Source organism: Carcharhinus amblyrhynchos, chromosome 7 (assembly GCF_965287045.1).
Source record: "Carcharhinus amblyrhynchos chromosome 7, sCarAmb.v2.hapA, whole genome shotgun sequence".
In the NCBI taxonomy this organism is placed as follows: Eukaryota; Metazoa; Chordata; class Chondrichthyes; order Carcharhiniformes; family Carcharhinidae; genus Carcharhinus; species Carcharhinus amblyrhynchos.
This window is the reverse complement of record NC_137330.1, coordinates 10,283,889-10,297,676: the sequence shown is the minus strand read 5'-3', so window position 1 is coordinate 10,297,676 and position 13,788 is coordinate 10,283,889. Positions and strand designations below refer to the sequence as shown.

The 13,788-nt window shown below is 45.6% G+C and overlaps 1 protein-coding gene across 4 annotated transcripts in view; it reads left to right on the top strand.

The window, feature by feature from the left end:
• The window catches only part of dst (dystonin), a 614,201-nt gene extending 602,273 nt beyond the window's left edge, over positions 1 to 11,928 (top strand). For all 4 annotated transcript variants that reach the window (XM_080191940.1, XM_080191941.1, XM_080191942.1 and 1 more), the window contains 7 exons: positions 1,208 to 1,225; positions 1,606 to 1,723; positions 3,080 to 3,148; positions 3,898 to 4,091; positions 4,592 to 4,702; positions 10,324 to 10,447; positions 10,628 to 11,928. In XM_080191940.1, coding sequence (XP_080048066.1) covers positions 1,208 to 1,225; positions 1,606 to 1,723; positions 3,080 to 3,148; positions 3,898 to 4,091; positions 4,592 to 4,702; positions 10,324 to 10,447; positions 10,628 to 10,902 — 909 coding nt within the window. In that variant the 3' untranslated portion in view covers positions 10,903 to 11,928. The remainder of the gene's footprint in view (positions 1 to 1,207; positions 1,226 to 1,605; positions 1,724 to 3,079; positions 3,149 to 3,897; positions 4,092 to 4,591; positions 4,703 to 10,323; positions 10,448 to 10,627) is intronic.
• The last annotated feature ends 1,860 nt before the right edge of the window (positions 11,929 to 13,788 follow it).

Genomic DNA, 13,788 nt, shown 5'->3' with positions numbered 1-13,788 from the left:
CGTACCTCATAAAGCCTAGGATCCTAAAGTTTTATTAACCTCTCTCCCAGCCTGATGCTAACCTGTAGAGAGAGGAAAACAGGCTTACAATTTCAGCTCTCCAGCATCCACTATATCTTGGCTGTGGTTTATACACACTTCTTGTTTGTTTTTTGTGATAAACATCATTATTCGCAAAGTTCTTTGAAGGTCTCTTAATTACAGAAAAACATGGTAACCTCAACCGCTCCATAAATGTTTCGTTATACAGCACATTTTGTACCATCTTCTTGTATGGTAAACATACATTACTGTGGTACAGATTTGGCAATTGGGCAGTGGGGGTGAGGTTACCTGAGAAAGGGTTGACTTGCATTCCCTTGTGAATATAGTACATTACCCACAAAATATGAATGCAAAAAAGAGCTTCAGTTGCACTCTTTTCAGTGCATATTTGCATAGAAATTTCACACTAGTAAACTGGTGTAACGAGCTGAGAATGACTTTTAATGTGAGGTTCTGCCTCACATTTGGCAGTGTGCGCAATGATTATAATTATTTCCAGATCCCAATATTGCCCTGCTTTGAGTAATGTCACTGAATATAGCTTCCAACTGCCAGGAGCAAACAAGAAAATGCCAAGGATTCCTCCTTTCTATCATTAATGGGAGTGGCATGGTGGCACAGTGGTTAGCACTGCTGCCTCTCAGCGCCAGAGACCCAGGGTCTCAGGTGTCTGCAGATTCTCTCTGCATCTACTTCTGATCTGTCTGATTATACGCTTCCTGCCTGTCATACTGAAGTCTTAAGTATCTTTTGGTAACATGACGGCGCAGTGGTTAGCAGTGCTGCCTCACAGCGTCACGGACCCGGGTTCAATTCCCGGCTTGGATCACTCCTTGATGCGGAGCCCGCACATACTCCCCATGTCTGCAAGGGTTTCCTCCAGGTACTCCGGTTTCCTCCCACAGTCCGAAAGACGTGCTGGTTAGGTGCATTGGCCGTGCTAAATTCTCCCTCAGTGTACCCGAACAGGCGACGGAGTGTGGCAACCAGGGGATTTTCACAGTAACTTGATTGCAGTGTTAATGTAAGCCTACTTTGTGACACTAAGAAATAAAATCAATTTTGCAAATGAACATACAGTCATTGAAGAAGAATGTTCTGTTTCAAAATCAAAGCTATTGTGACTAATTATCTTTTTCTTCATATTTCTTCCATGACTTAGTTCTTCCTGGGAAATCAGGTACAGAACAATATAAATGTCTGGCGTGTTTTACCTGTTGTGCTGTGTGCTAACGGCCAATAATTGCTGCTTTGTGGCTTTCCAAATGTCAACTTGTCTGGACACACAGAACCTTTTTCCAGTCTGTTGTCCAGTGGCTTATTTTTGATAATTGGGGCGTAATAGCACAAACCTCCACTGCTCCTGTCTTTGTAGTTGTTATTAATCCGCTGTGTAAAACTGGGCAAAAGTAAGGCTTGCAACTGCCGAAATCAAATGCTTAACACAAAACCGTGATTCCTGAATTGGAAGAGAGAGAATTAGTGCAAGTGTGATTATTTTGATTGTCGTTCGACATGTCATTTCGCTGAAGTGATTCTCACTGCCCTTTTTGTTTGCAGTTTGGTGACTCTCAGCAGTTGCGGTTAGTCCGCATTCTGCGCAGTACGGTCATGGTCCGTGTTGGGGGAGGATGGATGGCACTGGATGAGTTTTTGGTGAAAAACGACCCTTGCAGAGGTAGGTTGTGAAATGTACTTTGGCTGTACTTGTCTCAATAGCACTAGCTTTTATATTTGGGGGCTGTGGGGGGTTGGGAGGGACATGGGAGGGAGGAGTGGAATAACTTCCACAAGATGATCATATGCTTGCCCCTCTGTTAATGGAATTTTTAGCCTTTTGTATATCACGAGAGTTACTCGCTAGCCAATGGGGAATGAAACTGGTGTCAACAGCGGAGCAGTGACGTATCACCGCTGACTCTGGCTAGATGTATTCTGGAGGTTTCATCTCATCTTGTTTCCAACCATTCCACCTCTACAATCCTACTTTTGGTCACACAAGCTTTCCCATTCCTCATGATGCACCGCCCTCCTTCACCAGGTGTAAGGTCACGTACCCTTAGTTATCTGACTGAGTGATTTCAGTCAACCAATCTATCTCCAATATTTTTCCAACGAGTAAATTTTGGGAGAGAGTGAAAACAATGTAACAATTTATTCTTAAAGACTCAATGACATTTCTCCTGAATTTTCTTGGGGCAGTCAGCTGGATCTTCATTGAATCATAGAATCCCTACAGTGTAGAAGGAGGCCATTTGGCCCGTCGAGTCTGCGCTGACAACAATCCCACCCAGGCCCTATCCCTATTTAGTTATCCTGCTAATCCCTCTAACCTATCACATCCCGGGACACGAAGGGTTAATTTAGCACAGCAGGTCCACCTAACCCGCACATCTTGGCGTGTGGGAGGAAACCGGAGCACCTGGAGGAAATCCACACAGACGCGGGAAGAATGTGGAGACTCCACACAGGCAGTGACCCGAGCCGGGAATTCACCCCGGGTCCCCGGAGCTGTGAGGCAGCAGTGCTAACCACTGTGCCATCGCGCCGCACAGAATCTCTAGTCCTGTGAGATTTTAGACCAACCCTGTCTGGCAGGCAGTTCTGCGTATTGTTCGGGCACCGGAGTTGACCTCAGCCATGACAGGCCATGGGGGTGGGGCTTAACTGCATGTCTACACATGTGTTACCTAGTTGACCCATTCAGTCCAAACTCAAACCCAAGGAATATCCATTTGGTTGAGCGTAACAAGTGTTACCAAGAGTCGCCAACTTTGCTGGGAGGGAATGGTGGTGAATTTAATCATCTTTGAACGAAATTGAAAATATTTGTGTTAGCATGAATAAAAGCTTTTTTGTTCAAATGCTTTGAGTACTGTGGAGTAATTATTATTATATTGATGTGTTAAAGTGAGTTGAAATGATCTCTCACGTATCAGTTTTAATCAGTCCTGTACTTGGTCCTCTTTCCTACAAACAAGTTTCTTCTTCATTTTCCTCTGATGTGATGTGATCCCTTTATCATTTCTTCTAGTTCATCATCATGGGAGTAAAATGTTGCGTTCAGAATCAAACTCTTCAATTACCAGTCAGTCTCCTATAGGTTGGCAATCCTCTGTCTCTTTTCCTTCCCCTGTGTGCTTCCCTCTCTCTGTATGGCTTTAACCCTCCTAGCAGCTTACAGCAGGCTTTTCATGTTTTTCTTTTCACAAAAGAGAACTGTAATCCAATGCGCTTTGAGTTTTTTTAACCAAATACAGAATGATCGCCCATTTCGAAATGCATGTAAAGTTGCTTACATGACTTTTTTCTTTTACCCGCAGTAATACTCACTGCAAGTAAGTGGTCACCTTGTCTGATATTGTAGCATCCTCCTCAGTGGAATGTAACTATCTGTTCTGCCTGAAAGTGGTGTGCTGTTTTTTGAGCTTCTGCACAAGTCTTTTGGAGTTGGGTTTGTTTTAGTGGGTCCTGGGGTTTCCTTAAACTGACTGCATGACGTTAATTAATGGAGTCTGAACTCTTGCATAGTTCACCATGTGAAACTGAACTGAAACCTTTTGATAATGTCAGAATTTCATTTTTATTTCCATTTAAGTTTTCTGAATTTTGCTGGGCTAATTCATGTCATGCTGCATACGTACACCAGCCCAAATGTTGAGTGCTGCTGTCGCAAGTTCTGTTGCTGGTATGGATAGGCTATCAATCAGATTGTTCCATCGTTCTGTTACCACCTTTTTAGTCCTCCTGTACACTTTTGGTTTCCACACGTCACCTTGTCGTTTGGTGCTAGATCGTGGCGACGCTGGCGATTTAAATTTGAACTGTGCTTTCATCTCCGCTTTTTTTCAGCCAAGGGCCGGACGAACGTTGAACTGCGTGAGAAGTTCATGCTGCCCGAAGCCACCGGTCAGTCCATGGCTGCCTTCCGATCCCGGGGTCGGAGGTCACGGCCGTCGTCAAGGGCCGCTTCGCCCAACAGGTCAACCTCCAGTGCCAGTCAGAGTGTATCTGTGCCACCTGCCACTACAACCACTACTCCTAAGGTAAGGTGGACCTTACCTTCGCAATTACTTCCCAGTGTAACCTACATTCAGTCGATTTGGGCAAACCAGTTATTTGCACCCCGTGCTTCGGCTGCGCTGCCTAACTGCACTGTTGTCGCAATCTCCCTTTTAACTTCCATTTTATTCCCGTGCTAATGATCTAATTATGCCGGCACTGATAATTGATCGGATTTTTGCATCGGGAATTAGTTGTGCAGAATTGGCAGTTGCGCGTGCGTTCCAATCACCCGATAATCGCAGGGAGCTAAATGCATGCCGGGGCAGGGGTGAAATCGTGGAGATTGCTTGACTAATCTATCTCACCTTTGACTCCTCGTTTGAAGGGAATCACAGAGGGGGAAATCTTCATCACCTTGTGTTTTTAATTTTTTACCCCTCCATACTTACATTTCCTCCTCCATGACATTGTTTATTCCTGATCATTTTTATTTCATTGTCTTAATTTCCATTCATTTTCGATGTATCCTTGTTTCATACAGACACCCCAACATTTAATCCGCAATTATGATAAACCATGGTTGACAAACAGCAAAACATCAAGTTCTTTTAAGTCACCAGAGTCCCCCGAACGCCGAATCCCGTCTCCAGAGGTATAGTACGGTGAAGTGCTCCCAATCTAACAAACAAGTGTTGGTAGTGGTTAACCTGCCCTGCCTTTGCTTTGAGCTCGACTCTAGCTAGCTGTCTCAGCAAGGCCTGTGACAAACTTCCTTTGCTTGGAAAATTCTGGGAAGAATTTTGTGCTGTTTTTCAGGATTCCAAAAGTTTTTCTCTCTCTCTCTCTCTCTCTCTTTCTTTCATCCACGATCGTTTGTAACATGAACCTGTGAGAAATTATGTCCTTTTAAATATGGATGGCGCGGTGGTTAGCACAACGCCAGGGACCTGGGTTCGATTCCCAGCTTGGGTGACTGTCTGTGCGGAGCCTGCACATTCTCCCCATGTCTGTGCGGGTTTCCTCCGGGTGCTCCGGCTTCCTCCCCAAAAGGATGTGCTGGTTAAGTGCATTGGCCATGCTAAATTCTCCCTCAGTGTACCCGAGCAGGCACCGGAGTGTGGCAACTAGGGGATTTTTTACAATAACTTCATTGCAGCGTTAAGGTAAGCCCACTTTACTTTAAACCAAAAAATGCAGGGGCAGTAACCTGTTTTTAAAGGTTCATTGCCAGAAATGAACAGATTCAGTCACTGGGATATGGTTAAATTTCACTTTGTAATGGAAATAAATCAGTTACAGACTATTTAAACTTTTTTTTCGGGACAGGGGAGTGTTGTGGGGTCGAGTTTGAAGGTTTTGACAGCTTTAATCAGCAAATATAGAGGAGTTTTATCATCAATCTGTAGTTTTTATGAATGCCATATTATTGATGGGACTAGTGTGAATTATGGGGCCCATCCTGAAGAATAGTTAAGAGATTGAATCCTGAAAAAGAGACCTTATTAAAGCCATGTTGCTTTTCACTGACTCTGTAGCACTAGAAAATAGTTGAGATTTTTTTCCACACTTCTCCTTTACGCATCCTGACCTCTGAGATCTAGTGTTCATTTATCTTCAGAGCCATCTCGCTGTCTCTCTCTCTCTCTCTCTCTCTCCATAATGCCCTTGGATTTTCCACAAATATTCATTCATCTTCATTCATTTCACCTTGTTCCAGCATCTGGAAAGGAAGGGTGTGTGTGCAATGTTGGTCTTCCCATTGTAAAAGCTTCACCTTGTGCATGATGAAGTAGTTTGTGTGTGTCTGTGCAATCCACACTGGGACACAGTCGAGTGTTGCAGTCTCTGACGTAACTTCTGTGATTTCAGGTTCCCTCGAATGCCCTGGGACTTCTGTTCCTGAAAGCCACTCAGTGACGCACCATTAAAACGTGCTTGCGATTCTGGGTGGAGGGATTTCCATGTGATTTCTCCTGACCCCCCAACCCGGCTGTTGCAGCATCCCTGTGGAGATATGGTGGAAATGGTGGCGTTTATCCACTTCACCCTTGTGAGGCAACAGGTGTAACCGGTGTGCCACCGTGCCGCCCCTGGGCTCCGGGTCCTGCCTGGTCCTACCGGGGTCCTACCAATCCACGTCAGCAGATTGAGAGAATCCCCACCAAAGTTCCAGGCATTTTGGATGAGATCCTCCGGCCTCCCAGCTACCTGTTTCCCACCAACGGGAGGTGATGTGTTGTTCGTTAGCAGCGGGATTCTCTGGTCCCGCTCCTGTCAGTGGGAATTTCCATTGACATTTACCCCACATAGGTGAGAAACCCATGAGGGGGGGGCTGCACTGCCGGCAGGGCAGGAGAATCCCGTCGGCATGAACAGCTGGAGAATTCCGGCCAATATGTCGAAGAAAAGCTCCACTCGTATTTGAAACTTGATGTTAAATATCACTGGGTACGTGGACCAGGTAGGACGGCACGGTGGGCCAGTGGTTAGCACTACTGCCTCACAGCGCCAGGGACCTGGGTTCGATTCCTGGCTGGGGTCACTGTCTACACGGAGTCTGCACGTTCTCCCCATGTCTGCGTGGGTTTCCTCCCACAGTCCAGAAGACGTGCAGGTTAGGTGCATTGGCTGTGCTAAATTCCCCCTCAGTGTACCTGAGCAGGTGCCGGAGTGTGGCAACTAGGGGATTTTCATAGTAACTTTATTGCAGTGTTAATGTAAGCCTACTTGTGACATTTATAAAAAAAATTGAATGCGGGGAGATGTGAGGAAGGATGTTTTTATGCAGTGATCTGGAACTCACTGCCTGTGAGGGTGGTGGAAACTGAGAAGATGAATGATTTCAGAAGGAAGTTGGGTGGATGTGTGAAGATGACAAACCTACAAGGATAGAGGGGAATGGGATTAACCGGATTGTTCTATAGAAAGCCATGATAGACTCAATACGGCAAATGGCCACCTGTTGTCTCACAGTGACTCTATAATATTGAACGTAAATCCAGTGTTGATTGTGATGTCGTATCTTGGGATTGCAATAATATTAAATGAGGGTATGTGAGTATGATGCTAATGCCCTCCTTGTATTTCAGGGCCACTTGCCCTGAAATCTAATCGTCCCATTGTGCTGAGTATAGAGCAACGCTGAGTTTGACATGTGCATGGTACGTGATCAGACCTTCTGCAATGTTGGGGAAAGCCCCTCACAGATCAGCGACAGTTCCACGTGATTGGACCAGTTAAGAGCAAACGTGATAAATCGAACTAACCCATTGCTTAGGAAGGAACTTCATCAGCAGCCGTTTGTCTTTGCAGTTGAGTGATTTTCAGAAGTGGAAACCAAAGCTAACAGTCAGCCATCTGTGTTCCAATGTATGTGTGAAGTGTGTATGTGCGTACTCAGTATTAGCTCATGGCCTCTGAAGAGTGTGTTGAAGTGAAAAATGTGGTTTAAAATGTATTCCTGCCAAACTGACGTCTACTTGTGAGAATAATTGCAACAATATGTTAACCTAAGGTCCCGTGACGTTAAGGGGGGGTTTCAGAGGCTTTTGGATCCTCTTTCTCTTCCTGTGCCATTAGGGTGCCCCCTAGTGGTCGCATTGTCACACCCAATTAAACATGACCAATCCCACCTGCCCCAAACCAGGGAGATGTGAGGAAGGATGTTTTTATGCAGTGATCTGGAACTCACTGCCTGTGAGGGTGGTGGAAACTGAGCAGATGAATGATTTCAGAAGGAAGTTGGGTGGATGTGTGAAGAGGACAAACCTACAAGGATAGAGAGTGGGGAATGGGATTTTTTTAACTAGAAAGATGAGGACTCTCCAAATTAGCTCTGAAATGTGGCACAATGCATCCCTGGTGCTTTCTCCACCAAGATTGTGCTATGTGCCCATCAAGCACCAACCACAGTCCCACCCAGGCCCTATCCCCATAACCCCATGTATTTACCCTGCTAATACCCTTGACACTAAGAGACAATTTAACACAGCCAATTAGTCTAACCTACATATCTTTGGACTGTGGGAGGAAACCAGAGCATCCGGAGGAAACCCCATGCAGACATGGGGAGAACATGCAAACTCCACGCAGACAGTGACCCAGGTTCGATTCCTGGTCTGGGTCACTGTCTTTGCAGAGTCTGCATGTTCTCCCTGTGTCTGTGTGGGTTCCAATGGGTGCTCCAGTTTCCTCCCACAGTCCGAAAGAAGTGCTCATTGCATTAGCCATACTAAATTCTCCCTCAGTGTATCCAACTAGATGCAGGAGTGTAGCGACTAGGGGATTTTCACAGTAACTTCATTGCAATGTTTTAATGTAAGCCTACGTGTGACGAACTTTACTTGAGGTCGGAGTCAAACCTGGGTCTCTAGAACTATGAGGCAGCAGTGCTAACTACTGCCGCCTCGCTCCTTTATCTCTTTGAGGTGAAAAGGCTTTGACACTCAGACCTATCTCTGAGACCACAAACAAAGCTCACAACAAGGTAGGTAGTTAGAATATCCGATTCATCAGTCAGAACTCTCAGAAGTTTTAAATCATGGTGTGTGCTGTATATGTTGTGTAGGTGTAGAGTCTGCTGTATATGTTGTTGTGTGGGTGTAGGGTATGCTGTACATGTGTGGGTGTAGGGTATGCTGTACATGTGTAGGTGTAGGGTCTGCTGTACATGTATAGGTGTAGGGTGTGCTGTACATGTGTAGGTGTATGGTGTGTTGTATATGTTGTTGTGTAGGTGTAGGGTGTGCTGTATATGTTGTGTAGGCGTAGGGTGTGCTGTACATGTGTAGGTGTAGAGTGTGCTGTACATGTTGTGTAGGTGTAGGGTGTGCTGTACATGTGTAGGTGTAGGGTGTGCTGTACATGTGTAGGTGTAGGGTGTGCTGTACATGTTGTGTAGGTGTAGAGTGTGCTGTACATGTTGTGTAGGTGTAGAGTGTGCTGTACATGTTGTGTAGGTGTAGAGTGTGCTGTACATGTTGTGTAGGTGTAGGGTGTGCTGTACATGTTGTGTAGGTGTAGGGTGTGCTGTACATGTTGTGTAGGTGTAGAGTGTGCTGTACATGTGTAGGTGTAGAGTGTGCTGTACATGTTGTGTAGGTGTAGAGTGTGCTGTACATGTTGTGTAGGGTGTGCTGTACATGTTGTGTAGGGTGTGCTGTACATGTTGTGTAGGTGTAGGGTGTGCTGTACATGTGTAGGTGTAGGGTGTGCTGTACATGTTGTGTAGGTGTAGGGTGTGCTGTATATGTTGTGTAGGTGTAGGGTGTGCTGTACATGTTGTGTAGGCGTAGGGTGTGCTGTACATGTTGTGTAGGTGTAGAGTGTGCTGTACATGTTGTGTAGGTGTAGGGTGTGCTGTACATGTTGTGTAGGTGTAGAGTGTGCTGTACATGTTGTGTAGGTGTAGGGTGTGCTGTACATGTTGTGTAGGTGTAGGGTGTGCTGTACATGTGTAGGTGTAGAGTGTGCTGTACATGTTGTGTAGGTGTAGAGTGTGCTGTACATGTTGTGTAGGGTGTGCTGTACATGTTGTGTAGGGTGTGCTGTACATTTGTTGTGTAGGTGTAGGTCGTGCTGTATACATTGTGTCGGTTTATATGGTGTATAAGTAATAAGCAGATAAAAATAGATGGTCCATTCTTTGAATGAAGGTCTATCCTACCAATTGCTTCTTCTCTGGCCAGTAATCCAGAGAACTTGATCAATAATGAGTAAGTTATTTTTGTATCCCTCAGATGTGCTAAATTTGTAAAGGTGTTTTAGACATTGACCTCCTCCCCCACCCCGACCCCCTTTTATATCAGAGTTATTGACATTGCGAGAAATGCATCGCTACGTTCTCGCAAGAATTACCTTTTATCTCCAGAGCTAATTTACTCTGTTAACTAGCCAGATGTAAAAGTAAATCCTTTGAAACAGCAGCAGCAGGAAGATATTACATCCTTTCAGCCCCAAACAAATCGTTATTCTAACATTCAGCACATTTCTATGTTCTGTGTTGCGTTAATTTGGAAAGTGACAACAAATCCATTCGCCCATTGGATGTAGCCAGTTGGTGCCACAGTTAACCGATGTGGAGAATTTCTTGTTAAAGTGTGCTCGTGGTGTAGTCTCAAAGACAACAGCAAAAGGCCGGCTATAGCTAGGAAAGCTTTTGAGAGATATGGGTCGACATTTTGGGCAGTCCTTTGCATTATCGACATGCACTTCAAAGACACGTGCACCTCACTAAGAAAGTACTGATCCATTTCTTTATATAATGTGATCTAGGTGACTCCCATCCAGGGAAGCAAATTGCGACCACCAGGGTATCTGTCAGGGAAAAGCTTTCACTCTGGCGACGACAGCATTTTAACATCCACCCCGCCGTCTAGGGGAAGGTCACAAGTACCAGGTGAGTGTTCCAAGGCAATTGTAACCTTATTGTTTCCTGTAATTGTAAAACCGACTTGGAAATTCCCAAGGGAAGGAATGGGGCAGTGGTACAGTGGTTAGCACCGTCTTGCCGTTTATTTAACTTGAGATTTGTGTGTATCTATATATGTATTCACTCACTTAAAAAAAACAATTCTAGCCCTAGAGTCAAAGAAAGTCTCGAGCCGGCCCACAAGTCGAGCAGGAAGCAAGACCGGCAGCAGGACCAGTAGCCGTAGGGGGAGCGACGCCTCCGATTTCGACATTTCCGACATCCAGTCTGTATGTTCGGACGTTTCAGAGACAGTGCCCGACACGAGCAGATCAGGGTCACGAGCTGGATCTCGGCCACCTTCAGCCAAACCTTCAAAAATCCCGACGCCCTCCAGGAGGTCCCCGGCCGCTAGCAAACTGAGCGCGGCCTCCAAGAGATAGTGCGATCAGCCCTGGCGGAGAACTCCGATAGTCCAGTCCTTGGGATGTAAAATATTCTGTAGAATCTGTTGTGAAATATTGCAAGAGGTGGGGACTTTTGATGCTGCAGAATGGCCTTATTTGTGTGTTTGTCTTGTAAGGTATGTTATTTTATGTGAATAATTATTTTGTTCATTTTTTTATGTTGTTGATGCCGTATCCTCTGGTGGGAAAAATTTAAAAAAAAAAGAGCTTTTAAGGAAGATGTAAGTTAAACTAATATTTTTACATGATAATGTGGAACTGGGTAACTGTCTCTGAAAGCTGTTTCTGAATGTACTGTTATAACATTCAAAATCCCAGGAACATGTGTCGAGAAGCAGGCGGAGGAATTGCTGACAGATCTGATTACCTCATGCACAATTCGATGAGGCCGTGCTGGAGTTTCTGAGGTCGTCTTTATTTTGCACGGAGCTGATTATTTTTTTTTCTGTCGTTTTCTCAACGAAACACGACGCAAGTATCTGCGTCCCAGCTCTAAAAAGCAAAAAGGGGTGTTATAAGTCGAGCAGCACTACCTTCATGTAGCAGATTTGAATTTACTCACCAACGTTTAGTTAACACACTTACCGCCAGCTTGAAGAAAAGACACTTAAGAAGATAAATCTTGCCGCGTTTTTGTGCCATTTCGTTTAGCTGAGATCAAACTGCCATTGTTAAAACATCCCTGCCCTGCCCACAGGTCATTGATACTAATAATAATTAATATATAAATATGAATTGTGTTCATGTCAATGTGAAATTTTCTTTTGCTTGCGTGGAAGATGATTGTATCATTGATCCCATTTTGTATTAAAGCAGAGTTGCTTGCAGTCAGTCACAAACTGAATCATCCCTACTTGTTACTTTACAGCAATACTTCCTGCAAGACTATTTCTTTATTTATTTAACAAAGTAGATGATAATTTAATAGGCTTATGGCAGTAAAATGAATGACCCTGAAGGGTTTCCTCCCAATGCTTATTAAAGCATTCTTTTCAGACTTAACATCGCTTCTTTGTTCTTTTGTTTCTTCACTCTGCCCACGCCAAGATTGAGGATTTGGCGACCTCTACACGTAAATGTGAAGCAACTGGAACTTGCGTTTAAGGCACGGTGGCACAGTGGGTTAGCACCGCTGCCTCACAGCGCCAGGGACCCGGGTTCAATTCCGGCCTCGGGTCGCTGTCTGTGCAGAGTCTGCATGTTCTCTCCATGTCTGCGTGGGTCTCCTCTGGTTTCCTCCCACACTCCAAAGATGTGCGGGCTTGGCCATGCTAAATTGACCCTAGCGTCAGGGAATTAGCAGGGTAAATATGTGGGATTACGGGAAATAGGGCCTGGGTGGGGTTGTGGTCGATGTAGACTCAATGGGACAAATGGCCTCTTTCGGTACTGTAGGGTTTCTAAGATAACACCTTAAAGAAGGTAAAATCCCCAGAAAAATTGGCACTTGAGGGCCAAGGGAAACATTGGAAGGAATGACCAAAAGATTTAAGGCAGTATTCTTCAGCTTCCCAGCCGTGTGCCTCCTGCTGGCGGGAGATGGTGCATCATTTGCTAACGGCGAGATCCTCTAGTCCCACTGCTGTCACTTCAGACCGGCAAGAAACCCACGGGCGGGGATGTGTTGTCAACGGGACCGGAGAATCCCGCCGGCATGAACTGCCCAAGAATTCTGGCCTCAGCCTCAAATTTAAGAAGGGTCTTGAAGGGTTTTAGGGAAGGATTTCTCAGGGAGAGTGAGAGCCGAGGCAGCTGAAGGCACACCTACCGGTGAGGGGGGTAAAAGAAATGGTGAGTGCAACAGAGGGCAAAATCCGAGAAATGGGAGTTTAGAGGAGGGGAGTGTAGGACTGGAGATGGAGAGGATGGAGGCCAGGAAGACTAAGACGTGAGCAGCAGAATTTCCATTGGGGTGAGGTTTATGGATGCTCCAGCCAGGAAAACCATTGGAATAAGCGCGTGTGGAGATGTCGAAAGGATGAGAGTGTTACAAGTTAGTGGGGCCGAGGTAGGGGTGGTGAGGTTTCGAAAGCTGGAGTAGGCAGGATGGGGGGGATAGAGAATCAGGAGCTCAGCTCAGGACCACTTAGAAAAATGAAGCTCGGCCTCAGGCCAGGATGGTGGAGGACAGAGTCGGAATCACGGGAACACAATCCGTGACTGGGAGAAAGCGTTCCAAGAGAAAAACAGCCTGGCAAATAGACAGTGAGTTGGGGGGGTGGTGAAGAATGGTGATGGAGATGAGACACTGGGATCACCAGCGTGTTGTTGATCCCATGTATGTCCCTCTCGTGTAGCTCAATGTCCTTCCACTAGAAAGTATAGGATAGCCTGAGCCACTGACTATTCTATAACTGACATTAGATTCCCTAATTTGAGGCAAATTTGAACATGTATCCAAGATTTTTGTCTTCACCCACTGCAGATGCATTGACGGCTAACTAAAGCTTCATCAGTTTTTCTATTAAATTGTATTTTTTTTTGAAGCATGGACTGGTGGAATCTGAAATTCAGACCAGCAGTACTGCTGAAAGCAATTCTCCTGAAACCAGTAGCTTTCCTTGGATGCATGACGTGGCACTACCCACTTGGGTGCAGCCTGCCAGGTGCACCACCTTCAGAGAGATGCCTACCTGAGCTGCCCTGTGAACACTGGAGACAGCTGGGTGCTACTGGCTGATGTGACAACGGCGACCAAACATGAATCAAGTGGGACCATTCAATTTGCAGATCACTCATAAAATGTCAAGGGGGTGAACTTTCCCATTCCGCCCATCACAGGAATCATAGCGGGAGAGGGGCGGACCGTGCAGAAGTCCCTTGTCCTCGGGCAGGACTTCCTGGTTTCGGGGCGAGCGTAGC